This window comes from Saccostrea cucullata, unplaced genomic scaffold (assembly GCF_032062105.1).
Source record: "Saccostrea cucullata isolate Sc308-1 unplaced genomic scaffold, CSIRO_AGI_Scuc_v1 ctg13340, whole genome shotgun sequence".
In the NCBI taxonomy this organism is placed as follows: domain Eukaryota; kingdom Metazoa; phylum Mollusca; class Bivalvia; order Ostreida; family Ostreidae; genus Saccostrea; species Saccostrea cuccullata.
The window spans coordinates 1-20,216 of NW_026925129.1; the positions used below are offsets into that span (position 1 = coordinate 1).

The window sequence follows — 20,216 nt, forward strand, 5'->3', positions numbered from 1 at the left end:
AGCATTGAGGTATATGGGAACAAGTAATTTTTTTTATCAAAATCAAAAAGTACTTTGTTGAAAAAATGTTTATAATTATCAAGAATACAAAAATGATTAAAACAATGATTTTTAACCGGATAATTTTTGATTAAAAGCAAAGGAGGATAACTCTTCAAGGACGGGTCAAGGTCAAAAATTAGGTCTCATTCCAAACTTACATGTTGAGACTTAAACATGAAGATGATGTCTCCATATACTGAGTATTCACCCAATATACAGCCGTTATGCATTGAGGTTCATTGAATCTGGGGCTATTATGGATCTAATATGGATATATATACCACAAGTCTCAACAACTAAGGTTATGTTAACTCATACATAGATTTGATTTTTGATGGAAAGAAAGTACAAGAACATTTTAATATTGCAATATTTGTAAATGAGTTGTCTTTCTTTTTTAAAAGAGAAAGCTGAAAGTTCAAATAAAAAAAACCCAGACTGCTATGGATTTACAGTTTGATTTATTTTGGTGTTTTTTGAAATATACATTAAGCAATGAACATAGGATAAAGCACGTATAAATGTAATACAAAATGATTTCGAACAAATATAATTTTTACATAACATCAGATATATTTAAATACAGATATTGAAATTATGAATTCCTCTTGTGTATCATATGAGACACCAAATTTACAAAGAAGACAAATGTCTTCTGAAAAATTTCTCGCAGCAAAACTTCCGAAGTTCATTTTTAAATTTGTTGTCAAATAACCAGTAAATATATGGATTAGCAATGTGATTCAAAATGTTAAAACGCAGGCAAAAATCGAAAACATTTAACTTGAATCCTCTCAGGTCTATTTCTGGGTCTACGAAGGTGTAGACTTGCGTAACAAGTGACGTAAGATACGAAACTACGTAAACAATTATGATGACGAGGAACATGATGCTGATATTCCTCCGCGCTCTTTGTTCCCGGTTTCCATCCGTTGTTAAGGTGTTCGATGGTTCACTTTTAGGAGATTGCACAATGTTTTGTGTTAAATCCGCCTTTGTAATTTTGTCGGAACTAAGATCCTGTGTTTCTTTAGATGAGATATCGGTGTTGTCTTCCGGGATTCTACTTACTCGATTCCGTTTGGGAGTGGACAGTGTATTATAGATGATCTTGATCACTGGAATGTACAGAGCGAAAGTGACAATGATATTGATAAAAGAAAGAAGGAGAAAAGTTCCAAAATACGGAATCAGTACACTGTTGTCGTTAGTTCCATCATCGAAAGTACACCGTGTTACCGAAAAGGGTTCCTGTATTCTGCTGAATTTCACAATTGGAGCAGAATATCCAACTGATATTAGAAATATAATCAATATAGCAATTTTGCAAGATTTTGTTGACATTTGCGGAACAAACGGACGACAAATGATTAAATACCTCTGTAACGCTATCATCAAAATCAAGTGCGCTGAAATACCCCCGGCCAGTATGATTAGAAAGCTAAATATTTTACACAAAATATCACTAGGGTGATGCATGGTGTTGTCAATGTGATATTGAATCACATTTGAAATACAACCTACAAGATCCACAATTGCCAGAATAGGAATGAAAAACCGAGAAACCGTCTTGTCCTGTACATATCTAGAGTACACCAAAATAACTAGAGAGTTTCCGAATATCCCAAGAACAGCAGTAAAAAATTGTGCAATTGTATTGGGTAGCAATTGATCCGAATATTGCTCAGAGAAATTTCGTGCAGACTCCATCGTCACATTTGTCTTTAAAAAAACACGTTTTTATGTGAATTTTATTCTTCGCTTTGACTTCAGGAATTACTTTATGTGATACAAAGGAGAATACAGACTACTTGTCTTAATTTAGAATAAACGAATGACAGGCTTCAATCAGAAGTATTACAAAGGACTAAGGCCTTGGAATGAGAGGATTCTTTATGTACAATAGCAAGATTATAATGGCAAAATTTATATTGCGCACTCTTACTTCTTTTGTTGTGACTTATGAAATGTTTTTTGATGTTGTTGTTTTTGTTTTTTGTGGTAATAAGATGTAAAATTTACAAACTGAGTACAAGTAATCCAAACTGATGCAAGGATATCAAATTCAATTTATTATCTAGAAATAATTTGTAATACATAATGTATGATGTCTCATTAGTTATGTTCCCCAAACGAAGTTGGGGAACATATTGTTTTTACTCTGTTTCTTATTATTATTATTCTTCTTCTTCTTCCTGGGTACTTTTTTGTCCGGGAGTGATCTTGTAAACTGTTCATCCGATGTAGGTAAAACCTTTTTAGGGTCAGTAGACATGTTATATAGATTTGTGGAATCAAGGTCATTTTGCGCGCACGTGCTTGCAAGAGCGTGCGCGTGCAACACGTGAATTGACCAATATAATAGATATAACCGTAACTTTTTTATTTTTTGATGAAATGCTTTGAAACTCATAATTTGATTATTTATTAGTAGTATAGACATAATGATATGGTCAAAATAGCAAGATCTCACGCGCATGCACGTGCGCTTTGCTCTGATTGGCTGAAACTAAAGTCTCTATATCTTTATTGTTTTTCGACGAAATCCTATGAAATTTTGAACATAGCCATGCATTAATATATCCTACAACATGATATATAGCATATATCATAAAATCACGTGCATTCACGTGCGCTGCAATCTGATTGGCTTAAACTTTAAATAGCTATAACTCCCTTGGTTATCACTCAAACAGGATGGGATTTGGAACATAGATAGATATAGTGAACTTCTACAACATGATATGGTCGCCATGCACATGCATACACGTGCGTGTACTTGCGCTGTAATCTGATTGGCTGAAACTTCAAACAGCTATAACTGCTTTGGTTTTCAACCAAACGGAGTGGGATTTAGAATATAGAGAAATGTAATGGACGTCTACAAGAAGATATGGACACCATGCTCATGTATGCACGTGCGTGCACGTGAAATGAGTTAAATCAAAAATGCACTTGAATGAGCGCATTTTTAAATACTTTTGGATTAAATACTTTAATATTTAGTACATTAAAATGTATAGATTGTGTAGACAAGATGATATGGTCATTACGCACATGCATTCACATGTGCACGCGTGCAATGCTAAAATTTGAATGAACTTGGCGTTGTTAAAGTCTCAAATTTATGCATAGATTTTGTCCTATTTGGGAGTTGGGGAGCGTTTGGGGAACATCTGTAACGGTCCCCGTTACAATTAGCACTAGTTTACAAGATGTAATTGATGTAACTTTACTGATGCCTCCTTATGGCGAGGGTTTACATTTCTCAAATGCAAGGTCAGAATTGTTAGTAACCAGAGAAAAATAATGTTATAAGGAATAAAACTATGAAATAAGAAAGCTTTAGCACTAACTGTCCCAAAGTTAGGACCAATACTAAAACAATACAAAAATATCTTTACCCTTTGAAAGAATACACATGATGTCTACAATGAAAGCCCTTGCACCAAGTGTTCAAAACTTATCGCCAAGATTAAAGTTTGGAAATTCAAGGTAAACTTGGATCAAACTCCAAGATAAAGGCATCAAATTTGTTGGTACCAAAGGGAAGGTATTGTCAAAACGAATACACATGCGAATCATAAAAGCCAAAGCCCCACAAACTCAAAAGTTATGGTTGAGGTACTTACATGTAAACGTTTTTGCGGTCAAACAAACAAAAAGAAGGACGGACAGAACTAAAACTATATAACCACGAGTCATCGATTACGGGGGCATAAAAATGATTTAGGAGATTGATATCGACCGGACAAAAAAGATTTCACAAGATAAAGCACTGGTATTCAATTGACTGAAGGGAGATTAAGTGACAGAGAAAGATAATATTTAATGTTTTTAACGATAACAGTTTAAATACAATGAAGAATTACCTCAGTGATTTTTATATTGATTTGTTTAATGTTAACATATCTTTTCCCTTTATTTCATGTCTGTATTTACGTAATAATACAGATGTCAGTTGTGAAAAGTTTGTACATCCTTTTTAGCTCACCTGAGCCGATGGCTCAAGTGAGCTTTTTAGCTCTTCTGAGCCAAAGGCTCAAAGAGCTAATGCTATGGCCATTTGTGCGGTGTGCGTCGTGCGGTGTGCGGTGTGCGTTAACTTTTTAGAATATGGGCCATAACTCAAGAACCCCTTGGCCAATTATTGTCAAATTTGTCACAGGGTATCCTTGGCCCAAAAGGCTACTATTTATACTAAAATTAGGGGCGGGACCCTAAAACAAGGGGAGATAATCACGAAAATAAAAACAAAAGTACTGGTTGCTAAAAAATCTTCTTCTCCAGAACCACCAAGCAGATTTTCACCAAACTTACATAAAAGGGTCAGGATATGTTGAAGATTATAAATTGTTCAAGGCATGACCCTGGGGCAAAGGGCGTGGTCTCAAGGTCACTTCAAAGTTGACCAAATTTACACTTATTAAAAACGTTGATATTTTGCTTACTACAGTGTATAAAGACTAGGATCATCAAATCTTGTAAGTTGATGCATCTCAGGACTTGACATCATGTTAATACAAAAGTAGGTCACGGTGACCTACTTTTTAAATTTTACGGGCTTTTGTTTCAAATTGATTTGGAGGCATATTTTGGACACTTTAAGGCCTATGATCATAAAACTTTGTCAGTTGGTGCATCTTGGGTCCACAAAGAACATCAGCTTAAAAGTAGGTCATCGTGACCTTTTCTTTTAATTTCATGGATAATCTTTTTTAAAACATTTAATCCCAGTATTTCAGACACCGAGAGGTTTAGAATCACCAAATCTTGTAAGTTGATGCATCTAGAAGCATTAAAACATATTTATCAAAAAGTAGGTCACTGTGACCTACTTTTTGAATTTTGCAGGCATTTGTTTTTAAATTGTTTAAAAGGTATATTTTGAATACTATTAGACCTATGATCATCAAATTTTGTCAGTTGATGCATCTTTGGTCTTCAGAAAATGTCGACCAAAAAGCAGGTCACTGTGACCTACTTTCGACATTTTATGGCTAGATTTAAGTATCTCGGGTACTAATTGGCTTAGAATCATTAAAATTTGTCAGTTGATGCATCTTAGATTTTCGAAGCATGTTGACCAAAAAGTAGGTCACGGTGACCCACTTTTGAATATCTCAAGGACTGATTGGCTTAGAATCATCAAACTTTGTCAGTAGATGCATCTTGGGTTTTCGGAGAATGTCGACCAAAAAGTAGGTCACAGTCACCTACTTTTGTCATTTTATGGCTATATTTTAGTATCTCAGGTACTTATTGGCTTAGAATCATCAAACTTTGTCATTCGATGAATTTTGGGTTTTCAGAGCATATCGACCAAAAAGAAATTCAAAGTGACCTATGTTTGACATTTTATTGCTAGTTTTATGTATCTCAGGTACTAATTGGTTTAGAATCATCAAATTTTGTCATTTGATGCATCTTAGATTTTCGGAGCATGTTGACAAAAAAGTAGGTCACGGTGACCCACTTTTGAATATCTCAGGTACTGATTGGCTTAGAATCATAAGACCTTGTCAGTAGATGCATCTTGGGTTTTCGGAGAATGTCGACCAAAAAGTAGGTCACAGTGACCTACTTTTGTCATTTTATGGCTAAATTATGTATTTTGGGTACTTATTGGTTTAAAATCATCAAACTTTGTTATTTGATGCATCTTGGGTTCTCGGAGAATGATGATTAAAATATAGGTCACAGTGACCTACTTGTGACATTTATGGCTATATTTAAGTATTCTAGGGTACTTACTGGCTTAGAATTGTCACACGTTCTTGGGTTTTTGGAGAATGTTGACCAATAAGTAGGTCACTGTGACCCACTTTTGAATATCTCAAGTACTTATTGGCTTAGAATCATCAATCTTTGTCAATTAATGCATCTTGTGTCCTCAGAAAGTAGGTCACCATGACCTACTTATAGTATTTTATAGTTACATTTAAATATCTTCAGCCCTAACTGGCTAAGAATCATCAAACTTTGTCAGTTGATGCATCTTGGGTCTTAGGATAGATTGTATAATTTATCAGAAGAGTCATTCAAGGCCCTTCGGCCTCTTGTCTGATCACATTTTGTCTGTCGTCCGTCCGTCCGTCTGTCCGTCTGTCTGTCTGTCCGTCTGTCCGTCTGTAAACTTTTCACATTTTCGACTTCTTCTCAAGAACCACTGGGTCGATTTTGACCAAAATTAGTACAAAGCATCCTTGGGTGAAGGGGAATTTAAATTGTTAAACTGAAGGGCCATGTCCCCTCACAAGGGGAGATAATCAAGAAAAGACAAAAATAGGGTTGATTCTAAATTGTTCAAATCATGACCCCGGGGGTTGGGCGGAGCCACATTGGGGAATCTAAGTTTTACATAGAAATATATAGGAAAAATCTTTGAAAATCTTCTTCTCAAGAACCACTGGGCCAGAAAAGCTGAAACTTATATGAAAGTATCCTGGGGTAGTGTAGATTCTAAATATTCAAATCATGACCCCCGGGGGTTGGGCGGGGCCACGATGGGGAATCAATGTTTTACATAGAAATATATAGGAAAAATCTTTGAAAATCTTCTTCTCAAGAACCACTGGGCCAGAAAAGCTGAAACTTATGTGGAAGCATCTTGGGGTAGTGTAGATTCTTAATTGTTCAAATCATGACCCCCGGGGGTTGGGCGGGGACACAATGGGGAATCAATGTTTTACATAGAAATATATAGAAAAAATCTTTTTCTCAAGAACCACTGGGCCAGAAAAGCTGAAACTTATGTGGAAGCATACTGGGGTAGTGTAGATTTCAAATTGTTTAAATCATGATCAGTGGGGTAGGGTGGGGTCACAATATGTATTACAAGGGGAAATCTGGTAAAGAACAGAATGTCTAAAGCTTCTCAGGTCAGCGATGTGGCCCATGGGCCTCTTGTTTGTCATTTATCATTGGAAGATACATAATTATTAATTTTTGAAGAATGTTATACTCCTTTACTTCATTTTTTTTAAAAATTCATTTATGATGATATAATTATATCTTTTTTTTACTGCGATTCAATTTTATTGACTTAAGCAGTTCACAGAAAAACTTTATTTCAAAACCACAGATAAGTAAAACTTAGTGTAAATAATTGCAAGAAAAATATATGTTGTTTTTCTTTGAAAGAACCAGAATTGCTTTATCTATATAATGACCCTATTTAATATTTCAATTAACTTAGTACTAAGTCCAAGTGACCCATTTCAAACATCAACATAAAGTAAAGACTTAGTGCTCTCATGGTTCCATGTACATGTAACAGCATGATGTTAACTTGCGAATTGATAGAAAGGTGGTCGCCGCTTTCGGTGTCTTAGTGGATCGGGTGCCATTATTAATGGAATATGATATCAAAAATTAATATGAACGCCTATTTATATAAAAATTGATCGCAACCGATAAAAGGTTCGTAAATAAGGTTAAACATGAAGGTCAACTTCAAGGGGGAAAAATCATAGCATGTTCGAATATATCCTGTATCAAGTAATGCACATGTCAGATATGAAAGCCCCATTAATTTTTTTTTTTAAACTTTTGACCAAATTAAAATTTATATTAATAATTTTGAAAAGTAGGCCAAACATCAATGCCAAAGTCACAGGATAAAAAATGTCCCGAGTAAAAACTGTTTATACACATGTATTACATTCCAGAGCACGATTTCTTATTTTTATTCCCTTTTTCTCGTCAAGAAATATATGATTCTTTTTCTGAAAAGAAGATTGTTCCATCTACATGTATCCACCGACCAAAAACATTTCACCCTGAGTCTTGAGAGGTCAAACAAAGTTAACATTATTATAAAGAGGGTCTTACTATGAATAACACATGTTGCCAGAAAAATAAAATATTCTCAATTAATTTTTTTCATTGAATTGCACACATGATAAAAATTATCCAGATATCTTTCCGCAAGAAATTTAGACTGTTGAGTAAAAGTTTCGTAGAGAAAGAGATGGGGAGTTTATATTTTAGTCCAATATTCGGCAAACAGGACCATTGACTGATGAGGGATCTTTTTCATGTTACTGTTGACAATATACATAATGTAGTATAAATACTATAACACATACAGTAGGCGTCGGAACCGAGGGGGTGGGGGGGGGAGGTAAGGGGCTTAGCCCTCCATCTTTATTGCAAATATATAATATAGGCATTGAAATTGGGGTTTATCTTTTTTTGTTGGTTTAGACCGCCAGCCCCCACCCTCCACTTCACTATCAATTAACCCCTTCTTTCAATTTTCTTCTGACGCCTATGTTACATATTTTTTCCGCAGCCAAAGAGGATAGAGAAAACGAGGGGTTGGTAAGGATTCTCATTCCGTGAAAAAATAATTTTACAACAATTTCTATTGCCTAAATCTGTGAATGATCGAGTTTTTCTTTTCACATTCAAACAAAAACAAGACTTTCCTGGATTTAAATTTTGATTTAGTTTGCAACATTTCCTAAATTTTAAAATATTTATTGCAAATATAAACAAAGAATAGAACATGTCTACATGTAATACAAAATGATTTTAAATAAATATGATTCTTAAAATGAAACATATAGCGATAATGAACAGTATCCAAGATCAAAAATCCATTAAACAATTAAAACAGAATAGGAGCAGAGCAAAAACGGACCTCCAAAACATCAGAGGTGGAATCAAGTATTAAACATCAAAAATCTTGACGAAAAAAAAATCACCAATTCCTCCTTTGTGTAGTATTCGACACCTAAAATTTACAATGAATAAGAATATCTTCTTAAGAATTTCAGGCAGCAAAACTTCCGAAGTTCATTTCTGAATTTATTATCAAAAAACCAATATATATATGGATTAGCAATGTGATTCAGAAGGTTAAAACGTAGACAGAAATAAAACACGTTTAATTGATACCCTCTCAAGTCCATCATTGGGTGTAAAAAAGTGTAGACTTGCGTAACAAGTGACGTAAGATACGAAACTACGTAGACAATTATGATGACGAGGAACATGATGCTGATATCCCTCCGCGCTCTTTGTTCCCGGTTTCCATCCGTTGTTAAGGTGTTCGTGGGTTCCTTTTGAGGAGTTCGCACAATATTTTGTGGTGAATCCGCCTTTGTTATTTTTTCAGCACTAAGATCCTGTGTTTCTTTAGATGAGATATCGGTGTTATCGTCTGGAATAATACTTACTCGATTTCGTTTGGGAGTGGATAGTGTTTTATAGATAGTCTTGATCACAGGAATGTACAGAGCGGAAGTGACAATGATATTGATAAAAGAAAGAATGAGAAAGGTTCCAAAATACGGGATCATTACACTACTTCCGTTGGTTCCATCGTCGAAATGACACATTTTTAATGAAGAGGGTCTATATATTCCACTTAATTTCAAAATTGGAGCGGAATACCCAACCGATATTAGAAATATAATCAATGTAGCAATTTTGCATGATTTTGTTGACATTTGCGGACCAAACGGACGACAGATGATTAAATACCTTTGCAATGCAATCGCAAATATCAAGTGCGCCGACATTCCCCCTGCTAGGATGATTAAAAAACATAATGTTTTACATAAAATCTCGTCAGGGTATATGTAACGCATAGTGTTGTCAATGTGAAATGCGGTCACATTTGAAATGCATCCTGCAAGATCCACAATTGCCAGAATTGGAATGAAAAACCGAGAAGACGTTTTGTCCTGTATATATCTAAAGTACACCAAAATAACTACAGAGTTTCCCAATATTCCAAAGACAGCAGCAATTAACTGTGCGATTGTATTGGGAAGCAACTTTTCGGAATATCTCTCAGAAAGAATTCGTGCAAACTCCATATTCGCATTTGCCGTTCAGAAAAGACGTTTTAAAAAAGTTAAATCTAATCTTCTCTTTGACAGGGGGAAAGAATAAAAAGGGGAAAGTGAAACAATATCGTAAGAAGATTTAACGTATCACAAGCAGCTAAGAGAAGTATTGTTAAGGACTTGGCAGAAGCGCGTATGATTCATTTACAAATGTAAGACATATGATGAACAATAATGTTGCATAATCCCACTAATTTTGTAGTGCCTGTTTTTTAAACCATGAAGTGAAAAAGATTTTAAAATTTACACATTAATTAACTCAAATCGTTCCGAGGATATGATGCTGAATTATGAATCAGAAATTACTGGGTTGCTATAAAATCTTTAATAATCAACTGGTTTTTTTTCATCAAAATTTGACCCACTAAAACCACAGTTTATTTATTTATTTATTTTGGCGATTACATGTAAATTAAATATTTTTTTTCCAAATAAGAATGAATGATTGTAGGTTATGCATACATGTATCTCTAGACACCAAAAATATTTCTTACGTCGTTATACCGTTATAATTCCTTTTTGGCATGTATTGTCAATATATCTGCACATTTTTTCACCTCTCACATATTTCTCAATATAAATGCACATTTTTTCACACCTTGTATATTTTTTCTTACAAATATTTACAATACCATTTCCTAAAAACTATCTTATTCCCAGTTGTATGTGTGGTTGAATCTCATTCATATCATATATATAAAGACAGATTTTGTATCCTAGAACAAAATATCTAAGTTTCAGAATAAATGAATTTGAAGAAAAGTTTGGCCTATCTATTGTGTCCTACCTAAAGCTATCAATGGTCACATTCGTTTAAATTTGTTCTATGAATTAATTATAAACCTTTTAGCAGAATTTAAGGGTATTCCACTGTCGTGTTGTTCAAATATTCTCGCAAAATATGTCATTTAACTTCCTGACTAATAAAACATATTTTTTGTACAATATTACTACATGAATATAGATACATTTTAAAATACTTTCATTTTAGAAAAAAAAAAAAAAAAAAAAAGAAAAAAAAAAAGAGAAAAAAAAAACCAAAAAAACAAAAAAACAAAAACAAAAGCAAAAAAAAAAGTTTCTTATTGATAATTTTTTTTCAAATATATTCAATGAACATTTATGTTGCTTTTAAAATTTCACGGTAGAATTGCCTTAAAGAATTGCTGTTTTGAAAATTGATACATTCGATCATTAGCCATGGATATTTGTCATGAAGAGGTGTTAGTTTTTCTTTTCTATCATAAGGAACTTTGCAACTCTTCTATAGTTTGATTTTCTGCTAAGTTAGAAAATTTAGAGGGAAGTAATGCAGAATAGCAGCGTTTCGAGTTATGCCGGAACACCGTTTTTATTCGACTTTTATTCACGCCGATCACGTGATTTCACAAAAATGTTCCCCATGGGTACTTCCGGTTGTCATTGTTTTCGTTGGAAACATACCGTTTGAAGCGAAAAAAGACGCCGGCTGGTACTCCTGCGCGGCTCCTGGCTGAACATCTGACGATTTAATACAGGGGAGTTATGGGTACATGTCATCAGTACAGATTTTTGACTTCCCCTCCAAAATAAAGTCACCAACAAAAAGAAATTGTCATGACCTTAGAAGAAGGGGGTCCGACTTCGAGCCTTAAAGAAAGAGACGAGTTTGTTCCTTACACTTTGTGGACGGATAACCCACTCCCGACCACCCATACCCAGAACTATTTGAATATGACAACTTCAAAATCAAATAAAGTAAAAAAAAGGTTTAAAATATAATTAATTTACCTCAAAATGCCTTTATTCCATAGATGCAAATTAAAGAAAAATCAAACGTACACAAGCTTTGCAATTAAAATGTACACAACCATTGCTTTTGATACACTGCTACAATGAATTTTGTTTGTAGATTCACCCTAATACCTTAATTCCAAAAAGAGAATAGGCTTTATTACATTTACACAATTCTATGAAGAAGGAAGCTGGTATCTGCGGAGACGAGGATGGCTGCAGTGATTATGACACCAGTAAAACATATAGTAAGTTGTTTTGACTTTCAATGTTCTTTATTTTAATAATTCTTACACTTAAACATATCAAATATATAATTATAAAAATTATATAATATTCAGTACTGTCATGTATTGTAGACCATGCGTACTGGTGTACTAATGTTTTTTTTTAATTGTTGCTTCATTTCTTGTCTCATGTTGATGCTGATGCAGTGTTTTCCCTAAGAACCGTCTACCGGCCAAATTGACCACTTCAATTGACAAAAATGCCACTTTGAAATAAAAATTTGTTGTAAGGTCCACAGAGATTCTGTTCATAAACCTATGCTCCTAGCCTGTTACAACTGATCTCTAGCCCTTTACTTTGAAATAAAGGAAAAACACTGCCTGTCTGATGACATGAATCACCAAGAATTAAATGGCTGTTGTAAATGAATGCGAGATTTCTGAATGGAGACATCTGTCTAATACTGGTGTTTGCTATATATGAGGATATTGCAAGAGATCATGACTATGGAGAGCATACCGGTATCACACTCAGCAACACACAGATGCATCAACTCGGACAGATTTCAGCATGACTGATATAGACAATTTGCAGCAAAAAGCAAAACAGTTTAATGATCAAGATACACTCCTGAGAGATCCGCATATTGCTCACTTGAGGATTCATGTAGAGAGAGGTATTGGTAGATTGAAAACTGTTCGAATTTTGTCAAAAATCATGCCGCTAAATCTTAAACCTGTAGTCAATCAAATTCTTACTGTATGTGCATTTTTGTGCAAACTTCAAAAACCACTTGTAAAGAAGTAATTATTATGAGGGAAAAAATGCTTCAGATTTGTTAAATGTTTATTTTTAAAAATCTCAAATATTAATTGTATAAAAACAACTAGACATACAATGTATATTAAACAAATGAGATGTATTTCATTAAAAAAAGGATAAAATTATTGACTGAGAGCTAATTAAACATTCTTTATCTTCTTTTAAAATTAAATGTAGTTTATAAGAAATACTTCATGTACTATTAGTGCTACAAAGTTTCAAACATGAACAGTCCTGAAGTGAAAGTAGCAGTTAAAAGTTATACAATTTAAGCTACTCTTTATGTACATTGTATAATGATTTAATACTCAACGCTATAATAAAATTTATTGCCAGTACTCTCAAATGTCTGAATTTCTGTGTGTATCTCAAAACAAGCATGCTTTATGTCTGGATATTACACAATGTGGGCGCAATGGATGGTTGTTGGGTATGGTCAATCCTCAATCTATCTTGCTTATTTCACTTGGTACGGATTTCTTCTTTGGCTTATCCCAGACACACTATATGTCTGTAAAGGCCTCGGTACTTCGGTCCCTGTGCCTTTCACAAAAATTTGACAGTGAGAAATTGAAGGCAACACAAGGCTTACATGCTCCATTATATCCTGTAATAAAAAAGAAGAAAATAGAAAATATGTATATAATGTTTATAAATTATAATTATGTTTCCAAAATTTATCATCCTAAAAACTTTCATGTACTCAAAAATCAAAGTTTTTATTCAATAGCTTTAAAAACAAAATATAAAAAAATTAGGAATATTTCCTACCATATGAAGATGATAACCATTGATTGTCCTGCTTGTAATTTAATACACATGCAGAACTCCACCGACACTTCTGCATGAGGTAAACTAAGACATCAAAAGATCCTACATCTGGTATCTGTGCCTGCCAAATCTTTGTTCCTATATAAAAATAAAACTCATTCAATTGAAAAACTATTTCAACTTCCAATTTTATTTTCAATATATGTAATTTATATAAATGTAAATAAATATTTTTAAATTAATTTATTTTTCTTTTTGCTGCCTATATGTTTCTCTAACTGTAAGATCAACTAAGTTGTGCTTATGAAATTATTATGTGTTTTTTTTAATGATTTAACTGAACTGTGAATATTGGCCAGGGTAACTCAATCGGTTTAACGCCTAACTAGGAATGCAGGAGTTTTACATGTAGGTTCAATTCCCTATACAGCTATATATTTTCTCTTTTCCTCTTTCGGTATTTAGACTCAAATGATATATCCACTAAATGAATTGTATTTGAAGAATTTTTTTTCTCTTATTTCACACTTACTTAGACACTTAGAGGGGAAATACAGAAATATGTGGGGTCCTTGAAAAACGCCGAGCCCAGAATGTTTTTTCAAGGAACCCTCATATTTCTATACTTAATACCCCTCTAAGTTTCTACATAAGGAATTATCCAGTCAGAGATTTCTTTAAAATAACTGGGTTTTTTTTGTATTAGTAAATTGTTCCGTAACAATTGTTTACATTGTGACATCATTTAATGTATATATCACGTCAATTATTAGGCTCTTTGTGCTTTCAAATGAAAACAACGTATTGACTATGATCTGTGCAGAATGGCACATGGAGGGGGCATATTGATTTGATGTGTGGTGGGTAGGTCACGTTGAGGGGGCACATTAGCATTATGATTTGGGTAGACAGCATAACATTGTTTCATGCAGTATTCTTTTCGACCAATGAATTTCACAGATTTTTATCAGAGGCAAGATAAAAGAACTTCAACACTTCATATTATACAGTCTTGTTTTAAATAAAGTAATAAAAATATTAAAATATTTGACCATGCTAAATACTCTGTAAATAGCTATTATAATATGATTGATCTTGAAGTAATTTCCATACTAAGCATATAGTAAACATGTGAAAAGAACAATTACTTTTAGTCCTAGAGCTGATCTAATAAGCTGAGAAAATTTCAACACATCATACCAGTTAGAAACTTGGAATGACTGACTTGAAGTTGGTCCAATATCACCTTCTCTGATCCAAGGAACACTGATCTGCGTCGAGTATCGACGTCTACATATTCACCATGAGAATATCTATAGACATGATAAAAGAATTTTTATATTATGCAACCAGGGACCAATAAACACAAGGTGCAACTATTAATTAAATGATAGTAAATATATTTTAACACTGTACATTTTAACTTTGACAGTTTATGTGGCATTTTATTCATAAATTTTACAGCACTATTAATTATAAATAGATACACGTAGTCATGTATGGTGTACCTCAACGCTCAAGATTAAGTTCGTGAGCGAGTTCACAAAGACGAACTACATGTACATTGTAGATCCAAGTCTCTCGCCATACTTCACTGAATTCCTTTGTCCTGGTGATAGTTCTGCAAATCGGGAACAAGCCAGGAGAAAAAAAATCACACCTTCAGCCATAATTCCTATTATTTACTATGGTATTCCGCTTTTTCATGTTTTTGTATTGATATTTCAAGAAAACGTAATGTAACCGGAAGTTACCATGAGGAACATTTTAGTGAAGGCGCGAGTAAAAATCGGGAGACACTAAAGATTTGACCTACTAAAGACCTGACTGACCTGACCAACATAAAATTCGTCAAAAATCACTATTTTAAGACCAATTATCATGTTTTTTATGGATATTTTCTTGATAATGATATGAAATTAAGTTAAATAAATATTAATATTGAGATTTTTACCAAATTTATTGCTATTTATCTGTTCATTTCATAGAAATGTAATGACCTGACCAAATATGAATTGACCTGACCAAAACCAAAATCATCAATAATAGTTATATTTTTTAAATATTTGATACGTTTTAAAGAATTTTCTTCATTATAATGGTTCATACTTATATCATAGAATTTTAATGATCTGACCTAATATGAAATGACCTGACCAAATATGAAATGACCTGAACAAATAAAAATCACTTAAAATCTTTATCTTTCTTTAAGTATTTCATACTTTATGTTACATCATAATCAACTGTATGATATATTATATTATATTAAGCATAATCCTTAATTAGTTAAACACTTCAGACATGAAAATACACATTTATGAACTTTAATATGAACTAGTACATAAAAAATTGCATTGACCTGACCAAGCAAACTGTCGGAATTTATATACATATGTGAATTTTTACAAACTATTATTTAAAGAATTTAATGCTCATACAATTTAAAAATTATACTAAATCTTTTTTTAAGCATTTGGAAAAATATTGGTGACATATTACAACAATATATTGCAATGACCATGTCAAATGCTAAAGACCTGACCGACTCTACCTACTAAAGACCGGACCAACCACGACTTTGTGTCTATATGAATGACTTGACCGACCATTTCTACTAAAGACCTGACAAACCATGTCTATATACATGTACTGAAGACCTGATACTACAACTTTATTCAAATTATATCTATTTTTTTTTAAATTTTGCATTTATGAGTGCAATAATCGAAACTATTACTTGAGTTTGTTTGTCTGTCTGCCATGTCAAGATGTTTACCTGAGTTTGTTTGACTGTCATGTTTAGATGTTTACCTGAGTATAAGATTCTGTATATGTATAAAATAGCAGCGCTATTTAATATTCAGATACGTGTATTTTATAAACTAGACTTTACTAGTAAATATTATTTTTATGTTTTTTCACATCGTCCAATTTTTAAAAATATTTGGATTATTAAGATTAAATCTGTGTCATTTAGAGATATATATACAACTGTAGTTGTAACCCTTATGCAGACAAACGAATTATAAATATTGTCTTGATTATTTAATTTAAACATGTTACATGTAATAGGCTGTGATATCTGTGTATTTATTATTTTTTTAATTTATGAAAGAAACAAAAATAAATTATATATTTTTTTTTCAAAATTCAGATTAAAAACTGTTACATTTTATAATTTCTGTGGTAAAAGTATTTAATTTAATCCTTCCTTCTTTAACAATTCTTGGGTATTTTATTTGATTTTAATTTGATTTAAATATAATATTCATGCAGAAATCTTTTAAAAAAAAAAATGATAAAATGAGATGGATTAACTAGTGTCTCCCAGTTTACATTGTTGATTCCAATGTTACTGTGATAGAAGTGTCAAAAGGGGCACTGACCTATGTTGTTTGTTTAACCATTACCTTTCAATATCCCTTGTGTATACTGTTTGTCTAATACTAGTAAACATTAAACTTCATTATACTGATTAAAATGGGGTTATTAAAATTCAATTATCTTTTGAAGTTTTTTTTTTGTAAGAGCATACAGACCTGCTCAATGTAGATAATGTGATTTGAAAAGCCACATGGCTTGAGGAAAAAATAAGCAAAGTTATTAATTAAATCAAACAAATAAAGCAGAATAAAACAAACAAAAATTGACGAAGTTTATAAAGAAATTGTAGATTTAAACAAGTTTTCATTGTTGAAAATGTTAAATGTAGTGTTAAACAATTATCATGATTATAGATCAAGCTTTTAAATAGGTTATTAAAATAAAAATTTCATGATCAGAGATCTATATAATAGTAGGTTAAAGTATATCTATTTAAAGTAATGATCTTAAAAAGATCCTATTTTTGTTCAACTAAAAAAAAAAATCATATGTTCAATTCAGAAATTCATCATTTGACATATATTGACAAAAAAAAAAAAATCAGAGCACAGCTGATTAAGCAAATGAATTCTTTCTTTAGGCTAGTTTGTTACATTAGTCAGATCAAGATCTTTGTTAAATATTCAATATTTAAAGATTCGTGTTAAACTGGTCCGGACTTAACGCCATTCAGGCCATGTTTTATAGACTAGAATTTAAAGTTATATATATTATAAAATTATACATTTTTATTATTATAACCTTATAGATATTTTGTTATAAATGACTGATTCAAACATGATCAGTCAGGACATTATACAGTAAATCTACGTCAATTCAGGACAATTAATTTTAACCCCTCTATTAAAAAGAATAATTTCAGTTGATAATAATTTACGTTTTAGTTAGAGAAAAATATAAAGTTATTTTCAAAATAGTTGGGCCTTTAGCTGTTTAGTAGAAATAATCAATCGAGTCTGCAGTATAGACATGGTTGGTCAGGTCTTTAGTAGTGAAATGATCGGTGAGGTCTTTGGTAGAAATGGTCAGTCAGGTCAATGAGGTCATTCATATCAAGACAATCATATGGTTAGGTCTTTAGTATCGATATAAACAGTCAGGTGTCTATATACAATTGTTTTAAGATCATTTAAAAATCGAATAAAAACGGTGTTCCGGCATAACATAGAAGTCAACTTTACGTCTCGTAAGTCATTTTTTCTTGTTTATTGATTATTCACATAGGAAATCATAATGTATACTTTCCATATGTATAAAACTGTACATTAAAGCACAAATATTTGATTCAATAAAAAAGAAAAAAATGTAGTCATCATTTGACTACATTTCCCTTCTTGTTGGAAAAAAAAACATTATATTTTTAAGGCACATCGTTTCTCATTTCCTTAACCAAAATGTTCTATAGTTAACTATAGTAAATCGAAGTTTTCACTATAGTAAATCAAAGTATTTTACTATGAATTTCATAAAGATAAATTTTATTTGGTAAAATTCCCATTAGTAAATTTCTGACATAAAAAATACCTTTTTTGTACATGTAACGTAATATTTACGAGTAAATAACTTTTCAAGAAAATTCATCTGAATTTATTTTAATTTTAATTAATTCTTTTTTTTCACGAATCCACAATGATAATTCGTGACAAAGACTGCATATAAGATGTTAATAAACTTTTCGCTTCGCTAAAATACAGACTCCTACGGAAGCGTATTAGTGCCACGCAATATTTTTTTTAAGTTGGAAATTCCAACTTTAATCCTGGCTTTTCCAACTTTAAAGTTGGTAATTCCAACTTTAATCTTGGCTTTTCCAACTTTAAAGTTGGTAATTCCAACTTGAATCTTGGCTTTTCCAACTTTAAAGTTGGAAATTCCAACTTTAAAATTGGTAATTCCAACTTTAATCCTGGCTTTTCCAACTTTAAAGTTGGTAATTCCAACTTTAAGTCTTGGCTTTTCCAACTTTAAAGTTGGTAATTCCAACTTTAATCTTCGCTTTTCCAACTTTAAAGTTGGTAATTCCAACTTTTATCTTGGCTTTTCCAACTTTAAAGTTGGTAATTCCAACTTTAATCTTGGCTTTTCCAACTTCAAAGTTGGTAATTCCAACTTTAATCTTGGCTTTTCCAACTTCAAAGTTGGTAATTCCAACTTTTATCTTGACTTTTCCAACTTTAAAGTTGTGTGATTCACAAACCCGAACAATTCACACTTAACTTAGAAAACATTCCTTTTATTTACATTTCCATGTAACATGTTTGGAAGCACCACAAATATTTGAATTTTTCGCTGCCCTATATAGCTATATATTTACATTTGTAAAATGTTTTCCTTTATATAATACCACTGAAAGCAATGTGTATCTATGGAGAAAAGTGCAGAAATGGAACTTTACAATTCAATATGTTAAAAGTTTATAAAATATATGAAGACAAAGTTTCAGGGTTTTTTTATTTGAAGATTGCAATAAAATTATTAAAATTTCTCAATCACACTTCGATTGAGAGAAATATAGAAAATTACTGCAGATGTAACTCTTCTGTGTGGGAGAAAAGAAAAGAACAAGAGCCACGAAGCAACAAAATCCGCACCAAATTCAAAATTTGCGAATATTTGTCAAATGAAAGTCTGGTGAACGTGCATTGTAGACCCACCTTACCCTCCGGGATCAAGATTTGAACAAACTTGAAACTATACCTACTGAGGATGATTGCACATGAGTTATATCTTTCCTGGCGAGGAAGTCTTAAGAGGAAGATTTTAAAGAGACGCCATTAATTTTTTTCACTTATTTGCAATTATCTCCCTTTGAAATAGGGTGGTTGTACATTTGACAATTTTAAGAAATATGATTCACGTCAACCGTGAATACTCTCTGCCAAGTTTGTTTAAAACAACCCAGTAGTTGGGGAGTGAAGATTAAAATGTGAAAAGTTTACGACAGATAACGGTCAATTCTCAATCGAGCCTTCAGCTGAGGTGAGCTAAAAAAAATTCTTAAAAAAAGAGTTTGAGTTAACTTTTAAATTAAATCAAATAAAGGTACCACAAAGCGGTGGATCCCCTAGCAAAAGGGTATAATATCTTATTATAAGTTATTATAACTGGTGCAGAATTCGGGAATCGATCCCGGTACCTCTCATTAATTCCAGAATGAGATAAAGTCGGTTAACCAGGTGAATCTCATTCTGGACTTCAGCCGATGATACATTTTTTATTTAACCTTAACCATCAAAGTTTTAGGAGTCTCGAATGACATTGGGCTGATCATGAGTTTGTTCAGTTACACCCGGGATTTTGGCTATTTCAGTGAGAAGACACACCAAGTGGAAT

At 32.4% G+C, this 20,216-nt stretch overlaps 2 protein-coding genes and 1 long non-coding RNA gene across 4 annotated transcripts; all 3 read right to left on the reverse strand.

The window, feature by feature from the left end:
- Positions 1 to 483: 483 nt before the first annotated feature.
- On the reverse strand, positions 484 to 1,898 carry LOC134268123 (neuropeptide Y receptor type 2-like). Its single transcript, XM_062750325.1, has one exon. The coding sequence runs from the start codon at positions 1,750 to 1,752 to the stop codon at positions 676 to 678; it is 1,077 nt and encodes a 358-aa protein (XP_062606309.1). The 5' UTR covers positions 1,753 to 1,898; the 3' UTR covers positions 484 to 675.
- Positions 1,899 to 8,545: 6,647 nt separating this feature from the next.
- Positions 8,546 to 9,925, reverse strand: LOC134268124 (cholecystokinin receptor type A-like). The gene has a single exon (XM_062750326.1). The coding sequence runs from the start codon at positions 9,870 to 9,872 to the stop codon at positions 8,790 to 8,792; it is 1,083 nt and encodes a 360-aa protein (XP_062606310.1). The 5' UTR covers positions 9,873 to 9,925; the 3' UTR covers positions 8,546 to 8,789.
- A 3,696-nt stretch (positions 9,926 to 13,621) lies between these two features.
- LOC134268125 (uncharacterized) lies at positions 13,622 to 15,260 on the reverse strand. 2 transcript variants are annotated; one of them, XR_009992299.1, is made up of 3 exons: positions 15,005 to 15,260; positions 14,697 to 14,809; positions 13,622 to 13,634 (listed from the first exon to the last, which is right to left on the reverse strand). It is a non-coding gene; the product is annotated as an uncharacterized LOC134268125 (long non-coding RNA). The 2 variants fall into 2 exon arrangements; XR_009992298.1 differs by lacking the exon at positions 13,622 to 13,634 and adding an exon at positions 13,652 to 14,010 and having other exon boundaries at positions 14,237 to 14,809.
- Positions 15,261 to 20,216: the final 4,956 nt, after the last annotated feature.

Excerpts from the sequence above, each read along its gene's own strand:
- LOC134268123 (XM_062750325.1), bottom strand. The coding sequence starts at position 1,752 with ATGGAGTCTGCACGAAATTTCTCTGAGCAATATTCGGATCAATTGCTA.
- LOC134268124 (XM_062750326.1), bottom strand. The coding sequence starts at position 9,872 with ATGGAGTTTGCACGAATTCTTTCTGAGAGATATTCCGAAAAGTTGCTT.